Here is an 18145-nt window from a genome sequence, read left to right on the forward strand (position 1 = left end):
ATTTAGACAAAATATTTGTATGGTTTGAAAAATGGTAACTGACTCTAAAGAAAGAAAAGTGTGAAGTCATTCACATGAGTACTAAAAGGAATCCATTAAATTTTGGTTACACATCAAACCAGACATAGCTAAAGACTGTAAATTCAAGGAATTACAATTACAAACAAGTTAAACTGGAACAATCACATAGATGATGTTCACTGGCAGGACACTTAGTAGATGCAGCAGGTCTACTAAAGAGACTGTCTACACTACACTCATCTGTCCTCTTCTCGAATATTGCTGCACGGTGTGGGATCCGTGCCAGATAGGGTTGACAGAGGACATCGAAAAAGTTCAAAGGGCAGTTAAGAAAAAAACAGAACTTGCACGGAAAGATTTAAATACGGTATTGCAGTGCCTGTATTATTATGAATTTCAATGCACAGTTCCTTCAGACATGCATGCAGTTGCAAATATGGACAACCATCAGCTATAGCTGTCTCGGTGCAGTGAAAAGTTTCCTAAAAAGATGATCCTTTTTCAGCACAGCCATTGTCCCTACACTCGTCCAAGTTGTTGCAATGGTCTTGCCCATTGATGACAATGGCAATTATTCAATCAGTAAATGCTTGTTAGCCAGGGTCAACAACATCACATTTGAGTCAGTCATGGATATTTTCCTGACTGCTTACTTTAAATTCTGAAGGTACTCTTATAAGCCCAGCTAGTTAGGATACAAAAGGAGCTTATTTCAAGCTTTGTGCAATGTCTAAATCCTGATTTCCTTCCATTCTCAACCTTTTTCTGTGCAAACATCTAAGCTCACAGTGAAATACACTTACAAATTTTGTAATGGTGTCACTGTTCTTTTTAATGTTTTGTAGTGATGCACTTCCAAATCCGTATTCCTGAGCTAAGTGTTTATCACCTAATACCTGTGTTCCACTAGTCTATTTATGCTTTATGTTTGATAGCCACAGTGAATGCCACAACAACAGCACAATCTGTCACAAGTAAATCTTTGGACGTCAGTACCTGAATAGCAACAATGACAGTTGGTAGAGAGAAAGAAACCACCAAACTGATCAGCCCAGAGTCAGCAGAAGTTATATTCAGTGTGTGCATGAGCACCTTCAATTTGCAAACTGAAATGCTTTTAGTTAATCAATATTTTGGTTCATCTTTAGTGGGCGATCAGTGCTATACTGTAAAAATTTTTGGTCAAAAAACAATCTTAATAAAAAGTCTTTAGTATTTGCAACTGATTTTGATTTAATTAAATAATATTCAGATGTGGTTACAAAAAACCTCTATCAGTGCTGCATCTGGATTAAATAATAATGTGCTAACAGCACATGACTTTTAATGTGGTGTTACTGAACAATTCCCAAGTGGCCCCACAACGTATCTAGCATGCCCACTTGTGACTGTCAGATTGTCACAATGGCAACCATTGTTAAACACTTAGATATAGCCAAGTCCTTTATGACGACGCTATATACAGATACGTACTTGCACTGAATTAGATGACAATTTCATTATCTCACTGTTGTTGTATGATACACACTAACAGAGGCACAGACACACAGCACATAGTACACTGTTATAGAATTATTGTTTGTCAAGTAACTATTTCAATGTGTGTTTTTTTAAAGGTATGTATTACTGTATTATAAAATTACAATCATTAAAGGACTTCCTCTTATATTTTATCCAGTGCCTGGTGTAATAACTGTATGAAAAATTTTTGGCGCAAGGCGTATTTGGTATTCCAAGACAAGATTACCTTTGCAAGCAAAACATGGCAGTTATTACAAAAACATACATGTGTTCCTCATTATACAAGGTGATTCAAAAAGAATACCACAACTTTAGGAATTTAAAACTCTGCAACGACAAAAGGCAGAGCTAAGCACTATCTGTCGGCGAATTAAGGGAGTTATAAAGTTTCATTTAGTTGTACATTTGTTCGCTTGAGGCGCTGTTGACTAGGCGTCAGCGTCAGTTGAAGCTAAGATGGCGACCGCTCAACAGAAAGCTTTTTGTGTTATTGAGTACGGCAGAAGTGAATCGACGACAGTTGTTCAGCGTGCATTTCGAACGAAGTATGGTGTTAAACCTCCTGATAGGTGGTGTATTAAACGTTCGTATAAACAGTTTACAGAGAATGGGTGTTTGTGCAAAGGGAAAAGTTCTGGACGGCCGAGAACGAGTGATGAAAGCCTCCAAGAAGCCCTGATCTTACCCCCTGCGATTTTTTCTTATGGGGGTATGTTAAGGATATGGTGTTTCCGCCACCTCTTCCAGCCACCATTGATGATTTGAAATGAGAAATAACAGCAGCTATCCAAACTGTTACGCCTGATATGCTACAGAGAGTGTGGAACGAGTTGGAGTATCGGGTTGATATTGCTCGAGTGTCTGGAGGAGGCCATATTGAACATCTCTGAACTTGTTTTTGAGTGAAAAAAAACCTTTTTAAATACTCTTTGTAATGATGTATAACAGAAGGTTATATTATGTTTCTTTCATTAAATACACATTTTTAAAGTTGTGGTATTCTTTTTGAATCACCCTGTATAATACGGCAGCAAAATACCTTCTGGACTGGGATTGGCTAACAAAAATTTACTAAAATAAATAAAGAGAAAGACAACAGTTATTGCCAACAGAAGCATTACTTCTAGTAACAGCTCTCTCTCTCTCTCTCTCTCTCTCTCTCTCTCTTTCTCCTCTCCATCCACCATGTTAACCACAACTGACCAAACTCAAAAAGAGTGACAAAGTCAAGATAACCGTCGTTTGCCTACCGGCACTGTAACCTTATTGTGTACATATAAGAAACTTAACAGATACTAAAGTTGTGCAGCAGGCAAACTGTTCTGTCGGAGAGCCATAATTCTGTGTACTCCAATGTTCTAATAGCTCTGAAAAGTCACTAACTGAATAAGTTAGTCTATAATACAAATCCTTCATTGTATGAAAATAAAAATACATTGCAGAAGAAGTCAGTTAACATCAAGTAGGCAAAAAACTGTATGAGGGAGAGTGACAATACCGACACAGGGTCCCTGCTGACCTGTCAACTGGTCGTGTTGATTCAAGGCTCTGATATTTAGAAGCACTCAAGCTTAGACTGTGTTTCTCTTCCATTAAGGACCTATAGATGAAGCACTATGTGGTCTCAGATACTGTAGAAATAAGAAAGAAAAATTATTTGGTCATCATTTATATGACCTTGCCAAGGCCTTCGACTACATAGATTATAACATTTTACTAAAGAAAATAGGAGGGAATCATATCTCAACAACAACATAAACTGGATCATATTAATTATAGTGTTCCCCAGTGTATGGTACTTGGTCCATGCCTGTTCTTCACCTATATTCTCACTTTAATAAACGCACCAGAGTACTTTACAAAAACTGTGATGTTTGCTGAGGTTAAAAGTATACTGACAAAGGGCCCAAACAAATCCAAACTTAGTTAGTTTCATGTTCCATGGATCATTTGTATGATACATCATAACGACGATGTGGAACTAGTCATTTTACATTCATAACGCAAATTAATTGCTAAAAATGACTACCTGCTGAAGATTTATAAGGTTTTTTTTGCTTTATTGTTATTATTATATTATTATTATTATTATTATTATTATTATTATTATATACACAGGTGTGAATTAATTATGTCTATTCAATAGCTTTTACAGATTAAAACAGAAATCCTTCTACTGAATAGAAGACGTTGTCAAGCAGAAACTATGTTTTCAAATTTTACTTTGCTGACTGTAAGACATTTTGTCTCACTGAGCAAATTATCAAAAATTTTAATTACTGCACTGTACACCTGTTTTTGGACTCAAGACACCCTCAATGTGGAATAATGAATGTCATTTTTCCAGGTCAATGGAAGTGTCTGATTCCACCAATCTGCTCTCTCTCTGTGTGTGTGTGTGTGTGTGTGTGTGTGTGTGTGTGTGTGTGTGTGTGTGCGTGCGTGCGTGCGTGTGTGTGTTTTTGGGATGGCTGACCTACTTTGCAGTGCTGACATTTGTTGGTGGTAAGTAATTGTTCTTTTGGGCCTATTTTTCTCGAGTTGTAATGTTTTGTGTATTTATTGTGTATTGAATGTGCTTTAATTTATGTAGTGATGTTTGACTTTTGAATTTTTGAGGTGTTGTGGTTTTGGTTTTCATAGTTGTAGGTGGTGGTTTTTTTCGTATCAAACTATGTAGGTAAAGGGAAATGATCGATTCTGATTTTTGTAGTTTTATATGTAGGTATTGGTGTTTTGGTATCATCAGCTGTGGTCAAGGGAACTGTCCGATTCCAATTCTTGTAGTTTATACTGTAGGCGTTGGGTGTTGTATCATCAGCTGAAGTTGACCTATATAGGTCAAGGGAAGAGTCCAATTCCTGAAGATTTTTTTTTTTTTTTTTTTTTTAATTTTTTTTTTGGGGGGGGGGGGGGGGTTGTGTTGTGTCTTTCTTTTACTGTTATGTTCAACTTGTCCCCTTCCTAAAAGTCTCAATTTCCTGCGGGTGCACCGTTAGTTTGATTGTATTTTTGGAGGGAGATGTTATTGTCTTATTTATACATATTTTTGTGTTTGTTGCCGTGTGTATGTAGTAGCATCATAGGCGCCATATTGGAGACGCTTAGAATAGCCATTTCCGCTATACTGATGACGTCATGGGTCAAATCAGATGGATGGAATAGGACACTTCCGTAATCTCATTTTTCCTTCTGATATTGTAATTATGCACATCACAAGAAACAGATTAATATACATGTAATTCCAGACAAATAAAAATGACCTATGGCTACAAGCAGCAGAGATGATCCCACATGGCATGAAACTCTATGGGTTGCATTGTTAGCCATCCAAACAGATAACAAACTGAAGTGGCACCAGCATGTGGATGATTTACCAATAAGCTGCAGATGAATTACCAATAAGATTAGTTCTGTTTGCTTTGTGCATAGAAACCCCTCTCATTGTATTGATGGGATGACTAGTGAATGTTGCATACTTCAACTCAGTATAGTCATCTAGCATTAACTTCTTACAGATTCCTAACCCCACACAGATAGACCTGAAAATCTGTGCTTGTGAACTTTTTAATAGTTATGAGACTACTTGTAAAGTTTAAAATGAATAATGTGAGGCCCACGCAACAGGTAATATTAAGGAGGGTAGAGAGTAGCCGTTGTTGAGAAAAATTGTACAACAGTTCATATCATTTGCAGAGCAATAAAATTATTAGTCATTAAGATGAACTATTCATGCATCAATTATTATCTGTTATGTGCACCCCATGTTTTTCATTTTAAATTTTACAAGTAATGTCATAGCTATTAAAAATTCACAAGCACAAATTTTCAGCATTATATGCTTGGAGCTATAAGAAATTACTTTACACTCTCAGTTCTTTTTAAAAATGTGTAATATCAAACAGTTTTTTTAAAAAAAATTTGATTTAAGTGTGATCATGCGTACATAGGACATAGAAAAGGAATAGATTTTTTTTTAAATAGAAAGAAACAAACATAATCAGACAGGGAGTCAAAAAGTAGATTTGTTTAAGAACAGAGATGCAGTGTAAACCACAACCAGAGTTTCTTAGAATCTCAATCATTGGCTTTACTAACTCACAACCACTGTTACCTTCCAACCTAACCTATATCTTGGGTCAAGCTATAGACTGATGTCTCATCACAATCAGTGTTTTGTTGTTGTTATTATTGTTATTATTATTTTCACATTTGTTGGCTTCATCAACTAACAACAAAACTGTGAATATATGCACTGAAAGGTAGTGTGACAGCAGCCATTAACATTACATCACTGGACAAAGCTGATGACTCTTATCAAACATTGACCTTGACCTGTGGTGATGCACTGATGGGTTGCATATGCTGAAGGCTCAGTTAGCTTGGAAGGTAGCAGTAAGATTGTGGATTAGCAAAAGCAATGAAAGTGTTATGACAATCCTTTTTTTTATATACTTTTGGCATTCTGTAGTTATATGTACATTCCATTTTGATCTGGTTTCTTCTAGTTTTTTATTATGTTTGCAGGCTTTAAAATTGAGCATCCCAACCCAAAATTCCCATGGATGTCTTGAAACTTTGATAGTTAAAATATCTAATTGTACAGCGCCATAATTGCCATTCTAACTTCACAGGTGAGAGCTGAAATGTTATACTCTACTGGTAACAACTTCTGAAAGGTGTACCACATTAAATTAAGCAAAAAGTAGAGCATCTTAGAAAATGAAGCTTATGAGAAAGATAGTTACTTTACAAACGCACTTGAGCAAACAGCAAATTGTGTTGCAGGTATTAAGATGGCAGCAGAAAAGAAAATTTCAAATGAACTAAACAACAATTGAAGACAAGGCCAGAGTTTTTAAAGCACACACTACTAGGAATCAGTTATAATATGACAAATTAAACAAAAAAAGGCAGGGAAATAGTTCTGAGTGAATATAAGAAGATAGAAAGAAAATTTGGTACAATAGACATTTGAAAGAAAAGAGTATAAAGGAAACAAAACAGAAAATTATATTTGGTAAATGTAGATTTCAGCAGTTGACATCACAGATGGCACTGTAACTAACAACAGGGGGTAAACTATAAAAGCATTTGAAAATTTCTTTAAATTATTGTAGATTTCAAGAAATTAATGAGAAACACAAATAATGAATAATGAAAATTATATTCTTGAAGCATTGCCAGATGAAGAGTTTGAAAGCATTCCAGGTAAAAAGAAAGGAAAGACTGCTGAATATAAAGCCAAATACAGATCAATACAAAAGGAATTTACAAGATTATTTACAGACTGTCTACAGAGGTAGACAGCACCCAAAATATTGCGGACAGAGATATGCATGTTGAGAGTTTCTAGGAAAGAAACCAAGAGAAATGGATTATGGGAACAAATTATAATAATTAAAATGAAATGCATGTGGTGTGACACACATAAGTGCGTGTCAGATGGATCAAGGAAGTTCTTGGCTGAATTCCAAGTGATAAGAACACACCAAGAGAGTGATCTAATTGAAGGAGCATTGACTACATAAAAAAAAATAAAAAATGTGTGTGAAATCTTATAGGACTTAACTGCTAAGGTCATCAGTCCCTAAGCTTACACACTACTTAACTTAAATTATCCTAAGGACAAACACACACACCCATGCCCGAGGGAGGACTCGAACCTCCACCAGGACCAGCCGCACAGTCCATGACTGCAGCGCCTTAGACCGCTCGGCTAATCCCGCACGGCATAAAAAAAATAAAAATAAAAATTACAGAAATGACAAACATGTACATTGCTGAAAACTGTAATGAATGGAAAAGTCATTAGACGGCCTTTATCCAACACCAGATGTGAAACTGCTGATAATAGTAATGAGTATGACATAGTGCCAGCCTTAAAGGTAAATCCTGACTACCATAGACACTTACTTCATTCTGTTCCTTTTTGAGTTCACGTGAAAGCTCTTCATTTTTTGTATGTAGCTTTCGTTCTGCCTCTGCAGATATGTGCAGAAGATTATCTTTCTTCAGTATAATTTCCTTTAGATGATTTACTTTTGCCTGAAATAAAAGTAAACTTGGATTTATAAAATTCACTCTTATTTCTAACATTGCAACAGTTTTTGTTCATAAGCAGATTATTTATCTCACATTCTTTGCCAAACAAATTTACCGTAAGTAAGGATAAGTTGAAAGTCCCTCACTGTTCTTAATATACAGGGTAATTACAATTAAAATTATAACTTTCAAAACACTGTAGAAATAACACCACTGGTCACAATGACATCAAATTGCAATGGAATATTATCGGGGAAGGGAGAAAATGTATGCAGAGAAAAAAGTGTGAAAAGTGATCAATAGAAATAGATGGCACTGTGTGTGTCAGAATACATAAATAAAAACACCTGCCATGTGCACGACCCATTGAAGTTGGTACAAACATGCCAGGTACACGGCTTTTCCTCTTTTCGCATCTGTGATGTTTGCCATGACTGTCTCAATGCTTCTAAAGGTGTATTACAAAAATAATGACTGTGCACATGTCGCTCTGCAGATGTTTCGGACACTGAAGGGTCTGACAAAAAGGTGTTGGTCCAATGACTGCCATGGGTCTAGAGAAAATGATTCGGAAATTGGAAAATACGAGTTCTTTTGGCATGCAATCTGGTAGAGGGAGAAAACAAATTGATTTGACATCAGTGGAAGCAGTGGCCACAGTAATCCAGGAGGAGGTGAGTGGTAGTGTGCAAACACGTAGTGCACATTGGACATACCCATGAGCACGGTGCATAAAATCCTACAAAACATCCTTCTTTGCTGTCCATCCAAAATTACCCATGTGCACGAGTTGCTTCCTGTCAACCTGCCAGCATAAGAGAGACCTTTGCTTTAGACTGTCTTGCTCACATGGAAGTGGACAGTGACTGGCAGTCCAAGATTTTGTGGACAGACAAAGCCCACATCCATCTGACAGGATATTTCAATACACAGAATTGTTGAATATGGGCAATGGAAAATCCACACGCAAATCAACCAGTACCACTTCATCCTGAAAAGGTTACTGTGTGGTGTGGGTTTATGGCATCATTTATCACAGGGTCATATTTTTTCGAAGAGGCAGGTGCTTCCGGTCCTGTTACCTGTACCATCACCGGTAAGCGCTATGAGTGTCTTTTGTGCAACCACGTCATTCCAGCTCTACAAAAGCGTGGATGTGTGGATGGGACATTTTTTATGCATGATGGCAAATCCAGTTAAGCAGCTGCTGAAGCGCCATTTCGGAAATGCTAGAATTATCAGCCGCCACTTCCCTACAGCCTGGCTGTCATAATCACCTGATCTTAATCCGTATGACTTCAGGCTGTGGGGCTATCTGAAAGATTGTGTGTTCAGTGTTCCGATTGCAAACTTAGCTGCACTGAAGACATGCATTGCGCAACACATTCTGAATGTGAGCCCGGAAACACTTCGTTCTGTTGTGGAACATACTGTTTCTCAATTTCAGCTTGTTGCAGAAAACAGTGGACAGCTTACTGAACATGTTTTGTGTCAATCACACAGAAATTAATGATCCAATTTGATTTGGATTGGTGTTTTTATGCGGTTTTTGGCTTCAGGAAATTAAAAACAAATTTTTCCCATCCAGTGTGATATGACCTTGCCATAGTGGTTGGGCTGACATAAATAACAGTATCACACCTATACACCCACGCACACTGAGTAGTAAAGTTTGTTTAATGTCCGACATACACCTTAGGCATTGTTGCACGATTTATTTGTCATTTGTAGTCGACCACTATTAAATTATGATGCTTACAGCACCATCTACTGCTACATTTTGTAACTATTTATTTTTCTTCTGCCATACATTTTCCCCCTTCTCTGAATATTCCGCTGCAATTTCGTGTCATTCTGACCAGTGGTGTTATCTCTACAGTGATTTGAAAGTTTAACTTTAGTTATAAAAACCCTATATATTAATGATTTTCCACTCTGCACTCATGAAGATGCTAGTTCTTTTTGCTGATGATACAAGTGTAATCACACCCAAGAAACAAGAATTAGCTGAAGAAATTGTGTAAATAACGTCCTTCAGAAAATCATTAAGTGGTTCTCAGCAACTGGACTCTCACTAAATTTTGAGAAAATGTGGTATATACAGTTCAGTAGAATAAATGGTATATGACCACTGATAAATATAGACTTTGAACAGAAGTCTTTGGTTAAGGCAGAATATTCAAAATTTCTGGGTGTGTGCACTGATGAGAAATTGTGTGCATTGATGAGAAATTTATGTGGAAGAAACACACTGATGATCTACTGAAACATTTGAGTTTAGGTACTAACGCTGTTAGGATTATTGCAAAATTTTGGTGATAAACGTATCAGTAAATTAGCCTACTATGTCTATTTTCATCTATTGCTTTCATGTGGCAATCATACTTTGGGGTAATTAATCATTAAGAGAGAAAGTATTCGCTGCACAAAAGCATGTAATCAGAATAATAGCTGGAGCATACCCATGATAATCTTGCAAACATTTATTAAGGAAGTAGGGGTATTCACAATACATGTATTCACTTAGGAAATTTGTTGTCAATAACTCACACCAAATGAAAAATAAAAGCAAAGTGCATAGCTACAACACTAGAAGAAAGGATGAACTTCATTACTCTGGGTGGATTATGCTGCCACAAAAGTCTGCTCATTTACCAAATAGCATTAAAAGTCTGACAGATAGCCAACCAGCATTTAAAAACAAATTAAAAGAATTTCTCAATCACAATTCCTTCTACTCAACAGATGAATTTTTAAACATGTGTCAAACATTGTGTCAAAAATAAAATTAATTATATCACGTAAAAAACTTATGTTAAACCGACACCATCCATATCATTACAAAATGCCCTATCTATCAAACAAGTATTAACACAATGTAATGTAGATGCTAATGGTATTTCTGATACACAAGGATTGTCTCCTCACTAGATCCTAAAAGAAAGATAACTAGAGCATAGCTGACAGGCACACACATTGAAATACACAACAAAATAAGAAATTTCCAGAAATTATTTTATCAGAACACAGAAAATGTAACCTGCGAGACAAGGAATACTACTAGTACTCTCATATTTTACTTTCAGAGTCATCTTTAGCGGTAGTTTCAGTCACTTCCACTAAATTCCTGTGGGTCTACTCTGTCTAGTTCCTGATTCCCTATCTTCTTGTGTAGACAGATGTACCACAAAAATTTCAACTGTTCCAGACTGAAAGGTAAAAATAAAACACAGTGACTAATGCCTGCTATAATAACAGAAGACCTGACTGGACCACACAGAAATGGCTGTTTAAGTTGAGAATCATTGCATAGCTAAGCTTTGTATTCCGAGGCTTAGGAGGAAAGCTTGAATTGTTGCATTGCTTAAGCCTTATGAGCCAAATGACCTCAAAAGCTTTTGTCCAATATCATTCTTATGCCACTGTGTCCAGATCAATGAACATCTTATTCTTAACTGAATTAACAGCATAATTGATGGAAAGTTCATTCCTCAACAAGCTCGTTTTCGATGTGGAAATCGTGCTGCAGTCAGATATTTAACCTCACTCAACACATTTAGAATAGTTTCAGACAGGGTAAGATAATTGGAGTCACCTTTGTCAACTTAAAAGCTGCCTCTGACACTATCAATCACAGAAAGTTGCTGCATAAAATTTACTATCTCACCAGTGATTACCAACCAACATCCCTTAGAGGCACTCTCCTGAGTAAGGAGAGCTGATGGAGCATAAAACAGAACAGCCTATTTCAAGGCAGTGGGCTTACTCCTGTGCTCTTTCATAAATAAAATAAATTATACTAACGATTAGCCCATTACAGAACACTTGAGACATTTCATCTCAAGAAAAGTTGCCTTTATTACTGGATCTGTTTGACGTTTGATATGTCAATAATTTAAGCCTAAATCTGAACAGGACTCAGGTGTGTGCATTTCAAAATGTTCAAATGTGTGTGAAATCTTATGGGACTTAACTGCTAAGGTCATCAGTCCCTAAGCTTACACACTACTTAACCTAAATTATCCTAAGGACAAACACACACACCCATGCCCGAGGGAGGACTCGAACCTCTGCCGGGACCAGCCGCACAGTCTATGATTGAAGTGCCTTAGACCACTCGGCGTGTGCATTTCCTCACAGAATAGCGAAGCTCAGTTAGAATTTGACATCGTATGGCGACACAAATGACTTCAACATTGCCCAACACCTGCATATCTGCACGTTAGTGTTGACTGTACACTGTCCTTGAAGAAACATTGCTGTTAGACCAAGTTGAATGTCAGTGCAAGGAACAGTAAAAAGAAAGCATGTAGTCACCACCTGGGGAACTAGTCCTCATGTCCTGATAACTTCTACTCTTGCTTTGTGTGTATTGCGCACCCGGTAGCTGAGTGGTCAGCATGACAGAATGTTATTCCTAAGGGCCTGGGTTCGATTCCCGGCTGGGTCGGAGACTTTCTCCACTCAGAGACTGGGTGTTGCGTTGTCCTGATCATCATCATTGGGTCGACCAAAGCGTTCGATCCCACCTGTCGGCTTTGACACTTAACATAAGGCTGTTGTGGTGTGTGATGTCACGACAGCGCGGAATTTAGTTTGTGAGAGTGGCGTGTTTGTAGGTGTCGTTTTGATGTGATCGGTGGTGCTGTCTGGTGTTGTGTTAGGTGATGTTTTTTGTTTAGTTTGCGAGTGTGTCGTCGTGTGTGAATTTTGGTAAATTGCTTTTTTTATGTCTTTGGTAAGTGTGGATATGACTGACAGGGTCAACAGTTTTCGGTTGTCGGCTATGATGGGGGACAGTGTGTTGTCTCTAATAAAATTTCATCAACTATTCGGATTTTTGGATGAAGTCGTGAAGTGTTCAGTATGTCGTGAAGAAATGAGGCTTACTTAAAGTTCTGGCGTCTCGGACCAGGGACGGCTGTATGTGGAGATGTCGTGAGGATAACAGGTCAATGGAAGTGTTCGATCCCAATGTGTGGCTGTGAATGTTGGTATTGGTATTGGGAGATGTTTTTGAGCTATATAGGTCAAGGGAAGTGTTCGATCCCAATTTATGGGATCTGGAGCTGCTGTTGAGCTATATAGATCAAGGGAAGTGTCCGATTCCAGATGATATTGTGTTTAGTGGTATTTGGGGAGTTTTGTGATGTCAGTTTTTTTCGTCGTTTTGCGTGGTTTTGTATGGGGGTGGGTATCTGAATTTGTTTATATTTAGTTTGTCCCCACCCAAAAAACCCTTATTTCTCGCGCTCGTCCCGTTAGTGTCATTAGGCTTTTTGTGAAACGTGAGTGTGTTTATTTTTCGATGTATTTTCGTTCTCATAATGCGTACGTAACGACTTTATATGCGCCATATTGGAATCGTGGTTTATGGTTGTTTCTGCCATACTTGTGACGTCATGGGTCAACGCACACGGGCAGGAGCAGACGCTTCCGTATTTCCTTATCATTTCATCCCCATCGATGTGCAAGTCACCAAAGTGGCATCAAATCGAAAGACTTGCACCCGGCGAACGGTCTACCCGACAGGAGGCCCTAGTCACATGACATTTACCTGTGTGAAGTATTCTGCTCACTCCAAGCACTGAATGAGACTACTCAAATCTTTTCAGGATGTATGAAGCCAACACCATTGACAAACTCTACTAAATTGTTGGAATAGCTCACTCCACTGTCAGAAGTGCTGTTGCTGCCAATGCGAAGAGGTTGAAGCAGAACAGTGATCCCTGCAATCCACTGCATGATCATCAAACTGTTGTCTGTCAACTGAAATCTACAAAAAGCTTCACCATTAGGACTCAGCCACTGGAGGGAACACTAGAGTCTAACAGCATCATCAAATGGAAGAGGGGGATGCCACTGGACATTCTTGGAAGAGCCCCAAGAAATGATTTACCCTATCCTGTTGGGATATCATTCAGTCATTTTAATGGCTCTGAGCACTATGGGACTTAACTTCTGAGGTCATCAGTCCCATAGAACTTAGAACTACTTAAACCTAACTAACCTAAGGACATCACACACATCCATGCCTGAGGCAGGATTCGAACCTGCGACCGTAGCGGTCGCGCGGTTCCAGACTGTAGCGCTTAGAACTGCTCCGCCACTCCGGCCGGCTCAGTCATTTTAGATTGGGTGTCGCTCACTGCAAGATCAACTTGCGCAAATGGTGTCATCCTTCCAACTTGTGGAGACGCGCTGTGAGTGTGGAACATTACAGTGTCTAAACAATGCTATTAGAACAACCTTGCAAAACCCAGGACTTACTGAAGGCAGATATCAGATTAGATTAGATTTACTTTCATTCCAATTGATCCATAGTGAGGAGGTCCTTCAGGATGTGGAACATGTCAGAAAAACAACAATACATCACAAATATTTACAACTAAAACAAATAAGCTAATGTACCATTCCACAGGTCACAAGTGGAATGATCGCGATTTTCTAATGAACACTATATGAAAGAGCCATTTTACAAATGCTAATGCACTGAATTCAAAATAAAAAAGTTTTTTATTTATTTACAAGGTAATAAACATGTAATACAACTACTATAATACTTATTTACAATGAACACATTATTGCACTGAAATGGTGCAGAAGTTATATTGTACTTAGATATATATACACAAATCAGTTGGTTTTACTGAGAAATCCATCAATGGAGTAGAAGGAGTTGGCCACCAATAAATCCTTTAGGCTTCCCTTAAACCGAATTTCATTGGTTGTTAAGCTTTTTATGGCTGCTGGCAAGTTATTGAAAATGTGTGTTCCTGAATAATGCACACCTTTTCGTACAAGACTAAGTGACTTTAAATCCTTGTGAAGATTATTCTTATTTCTAGTATTGATTCCATGAATTGAGCTGTTGGTTTGAAAAAGTGATGTATTTTTAATGACAAATTTCATTAAGGAATAAATATATTGGGAAGCAGTAGTTAGTATCCCTAGTTCCCTAAACAGGCTTCTGCAGGGTATTCTTGAGTTCACACCACATATAACTCTTACTGCACGTTTTTGTGCCCGGAAAACTTTAGCTTGGCTTGACGAATTACTCCAAAAAATAATCCCATATTACATAATGGAATGAAAGTAAGCATAGTATGCCAGCTTTTTCATTTTTATATCTCCTATGTCTGACACAATTCGCATTGCAAGTAGAGATTTGTTAAGACGCTTCAGCAGTTCTGTGGTGTGCTCCTCCCAGTTGAATTTATTATCAAGCTGTAATCCCAAGAATTTAACACTGTCCACTTCTTCTATCTTCTTGTCATTGTATGTTAGACATATACTCGTGGGACACCCCTTACAAGTTCTGAACTCAGTGTAGTGTGTTTTTTCAAAGTTCAGTGACAAAGAATTGGCTAGGAACCAGTGATTAATGTCCACAAATATTTTATTAGCTGAGCTTTCTAAGACTACACTTGATTTGTTATTTATTGCAATGTTTGTATCATCGGCAAACAAAATGAACTTGGCATATGGTAATGTTACTGATGAAAGGTCATTGATACACACAAGAAAAAGTAAGGGCCTTAAATGGAACCTTGTGGGACCCCACATGTAATTAGTTTCCAGTTGGATGATGCCTGATAGCTTGATACATGTTTCTTTCCTAATAACACCCTTTGTTTCCTTCCAGAGATATAAGATTTGAACCATTTTGCAGCATTTCCTGTTACACTATAATATTCTAATTTACTTCAAATGATATTGTGATTTACACAGTCAAATGCCTTTGACAGATCACAAAATATACCAATTGCCTGCAATTTTCTGTCTAAGCACATTTTCACTGTAAGTGTAGATAGCCTTCTCAATACCAGAACACTTTAGAAATCCAAACTGTGACTTCGACAGTATGTTATTTGAGATAAGATGGTTATAAAGCCGACTGTACATTACTTTTTCTAAAATTTTTGAGAATGCTGGCAACAGTGAAGTTGGATGGAAATTTGATGCTATTTCTTTATCTCCCTTCTTAAACAGTGGCTTAATTTCAGCATATTTCAACCATTCGGGAAATATTCCACTGATAAACGAGTGGTTACACAGATAGCTTAATATGTTACGTAGCTCAGAATCACATTCTTTAATTAACTTTGTTGACATTTCATCATACCCACTAGATGTTTTTGATTTTAAAGATTTTATGATGGACATTATTTCTGCTGGGGTAGTGAGGGCCAAATTCATATTATGGAAGTTACTTGAAATGTCTGGTCTGAGGTATTCCATAGCAGCATCTACCGAATCTGACAACCCCATCTTTTCAATAACAGCTATAAAATGTTTGTAAAAAGTTCTGCAACACTATACACATGTCACCAATGTATCATTTACTCTTAATGCTATTTGTTCCTCTTCATGTCTGGTTCTACTGGTCTCCTCCTTCACTATATCCCATATTGTCCTTATTTTGTTATCTGATATGACTATCTTTTCCTTGTAATATATTTGCTTTGATGTCCGTATTACAGTCTTTAATATTTTGCAGTATTTCTTGTAATGTGCTATAGCATCAACATCGGAACTGTTTCGGATTGACAGATACAGTTTTCTTTTTGTTTTACAAGATACCCCAATTCCTTGAGTAATCCATGGCTTCTTTCTAGACTTTGCTCTAACCTTGGTAGGTTTTGGGGAAAAACAGTGTTTGAATAAGGTAAGCACTTTATTAACAAAAGTGCTATATTTTTCGTTCATGCAATGAGCACTGTAAACATCAGTCCAGTGAATGTCTCTGAGGAGTGTCCAATTTTTGGCTTACTGATTACCCTCTTGAGCTCAAATTTAACAGATTTTATATCCTGTTCAGTATTAACATTTAACAGAAGGAACTGCATGTCATGGTCTGAGGCCATTAACTATTGGTTTTGTAATATAACTTTGTTCATTGGACTTTTCTATAGAGATATTATCAATGGCAATTTGTGAGCAATTGGTTACCATAGTGGGGAACTTTACAGTGGGTATTAAGTTGAATGATAGTGTTACTAACTCAAATAAGTTCTTATTGGGAGAGTCTTTCAGGAAATCTACATTGAAATCACCAGCAACCACTATTTCTTTGTTTTTGGTTGTTAAATGGGCCAGTACAGCTTCAAGGTGGTTTACAAACAGATTAAAGTTACCTGCAGGTGCTCGATATACACTTAATATTGTGAAGGATTTTTTTGTGAAATTCTACTTCTGCTGCAAATGCTTCCATATGCTGTTCTAGGCAAAATTTATGAATGTCTATGTTCTTAAATTTATGTCAATTCCTGATGAATGTGGCAACTCCTCCTTTCTCCATTTCTGATCTACTAAAGTGAGATGCTAACCTAAACCCTGTAACACTGTAACAGTTCTATACCAATGGTCACATGATGTTCAGAGAGGCAAATTATGTCAGCAGGGTTTGTAGACTAATTCTTCTCTGCAGATAGTTAATTCATTAATTTTATTTCTCAGTCCTCGAATATTTTGATGCAATAAAGATAGCTGACATTTCACATTGTCTGGGTAGAGTTAAAATATCTGCTGACTGTTGAAAATTCCTAACCAATAGCTGTTTATGCTGATGTAATAAGCTAGAATTGTAGTTCTTGGTTTCTTTCTCAAACTGAAGATTTGTCTCAGTTCTAATCCCTCTTAAAATTTGCTTTCTTTCTGTCCTCCCTAGCCTAAAAAAGGGTCTTATCTGAATCCTATAACCACTGGTATTTTACCACTTATGACAGTGCCTCCCCGCTTGGAAATATGGAAGCGTCCGATCCCGCCCCTCTGCTTTGACCCATGACGTCACAAATATGGCGGAAACAAAAACACACACACACACACACACACACACACACACACACACACTTTCCAGAAGAAACCTAATGACACTAACGGGACAAGCGTGGGAAATAGGGTGTTTTGGGTGGAGGGCAAACTAAATATAAACAAATTTAGATGCCTTGCGTAGCTACAACGTGTAAGTGAAGACAGCCATGCATGAATACCCACCCACCTCCCCAGTGGTCGTAACGCCTGCAACCCCATAGAAGATAAAGATGCTTCAGTAGCTGATTAGTGTTTTTTGTCTTTTAAAAAAAAAAATCTCACGGGATAGAACGAACAGATCAGAAAGATAAATATAATAAACTAAAACAGAAATTGGAGGAAACAGATAATTAAAATAAGTAATAAGTGTTTTTAAATTTAAAAAAAAAAATCTCACGAGATAGAACGAACAGATCAGAAAAGTAAATAAAATAAGATAAAACAGAACTGGAGACAGCCACACTCAAACCAAACTCTGCGCCGTCATGACGTCACACACGACAACACCCTTACGTCACGGGTCAAAGCCGACGCATGGGATCGGACGCTTCTGTCGACCCCCCCGCTTTAACTATCCTGCTATTTCCCCAAGCCAATTTACCCCTCCCCTTCCTGTTGAGGTGAAGGCCATGCCTAGTATAATCCCACCTATTGAGAGAATCAACAGGAACCACACCAATGTGTGACCATGCACCCGACATAAGCAGCCGTTCCAGCTCCAAATCAACTCTCCTGACAGAAGAGT

At 37.6% G+C, this 18145-nt stretch overlaps 1 protein-coding gene across 1 annotated transcript in view; it reads right to left on the reverse strand.

Moving 5' to 3' along the window:
* LOC126419290 (uncharacterized) overlaps positions 1–18145 on the reverse strand; it is a 39203-nt gene that overhangs the window by 18938 nt on the left and 2120 nt on the right. Inside the window, exon 3 of the mRNA XM_050086454.1 lies at positions 7459–7590. Coding sequence (XP_049942411.1) covers positions 7459–7590 — 132 coding nt within the window. The remainder of the gene's footprint in view (positions 1–7458; positions 7591–18145) is intronic.

This window comes from Schistocerca serialis, chromosome 9 (genome assembly GCF_023864345.2).
Source record: "Schistocerca serialis cubense isolate TAMUIC-IGC-003099 chromosome 9, iqSchSeri2.2, whole genome shotgun sequence".
NCBI lineage: Eukaryota > Metazoa > Arthropoda > Insecta > Orthoptera > Acrididae > Schistocerca > Schistocerca serialis.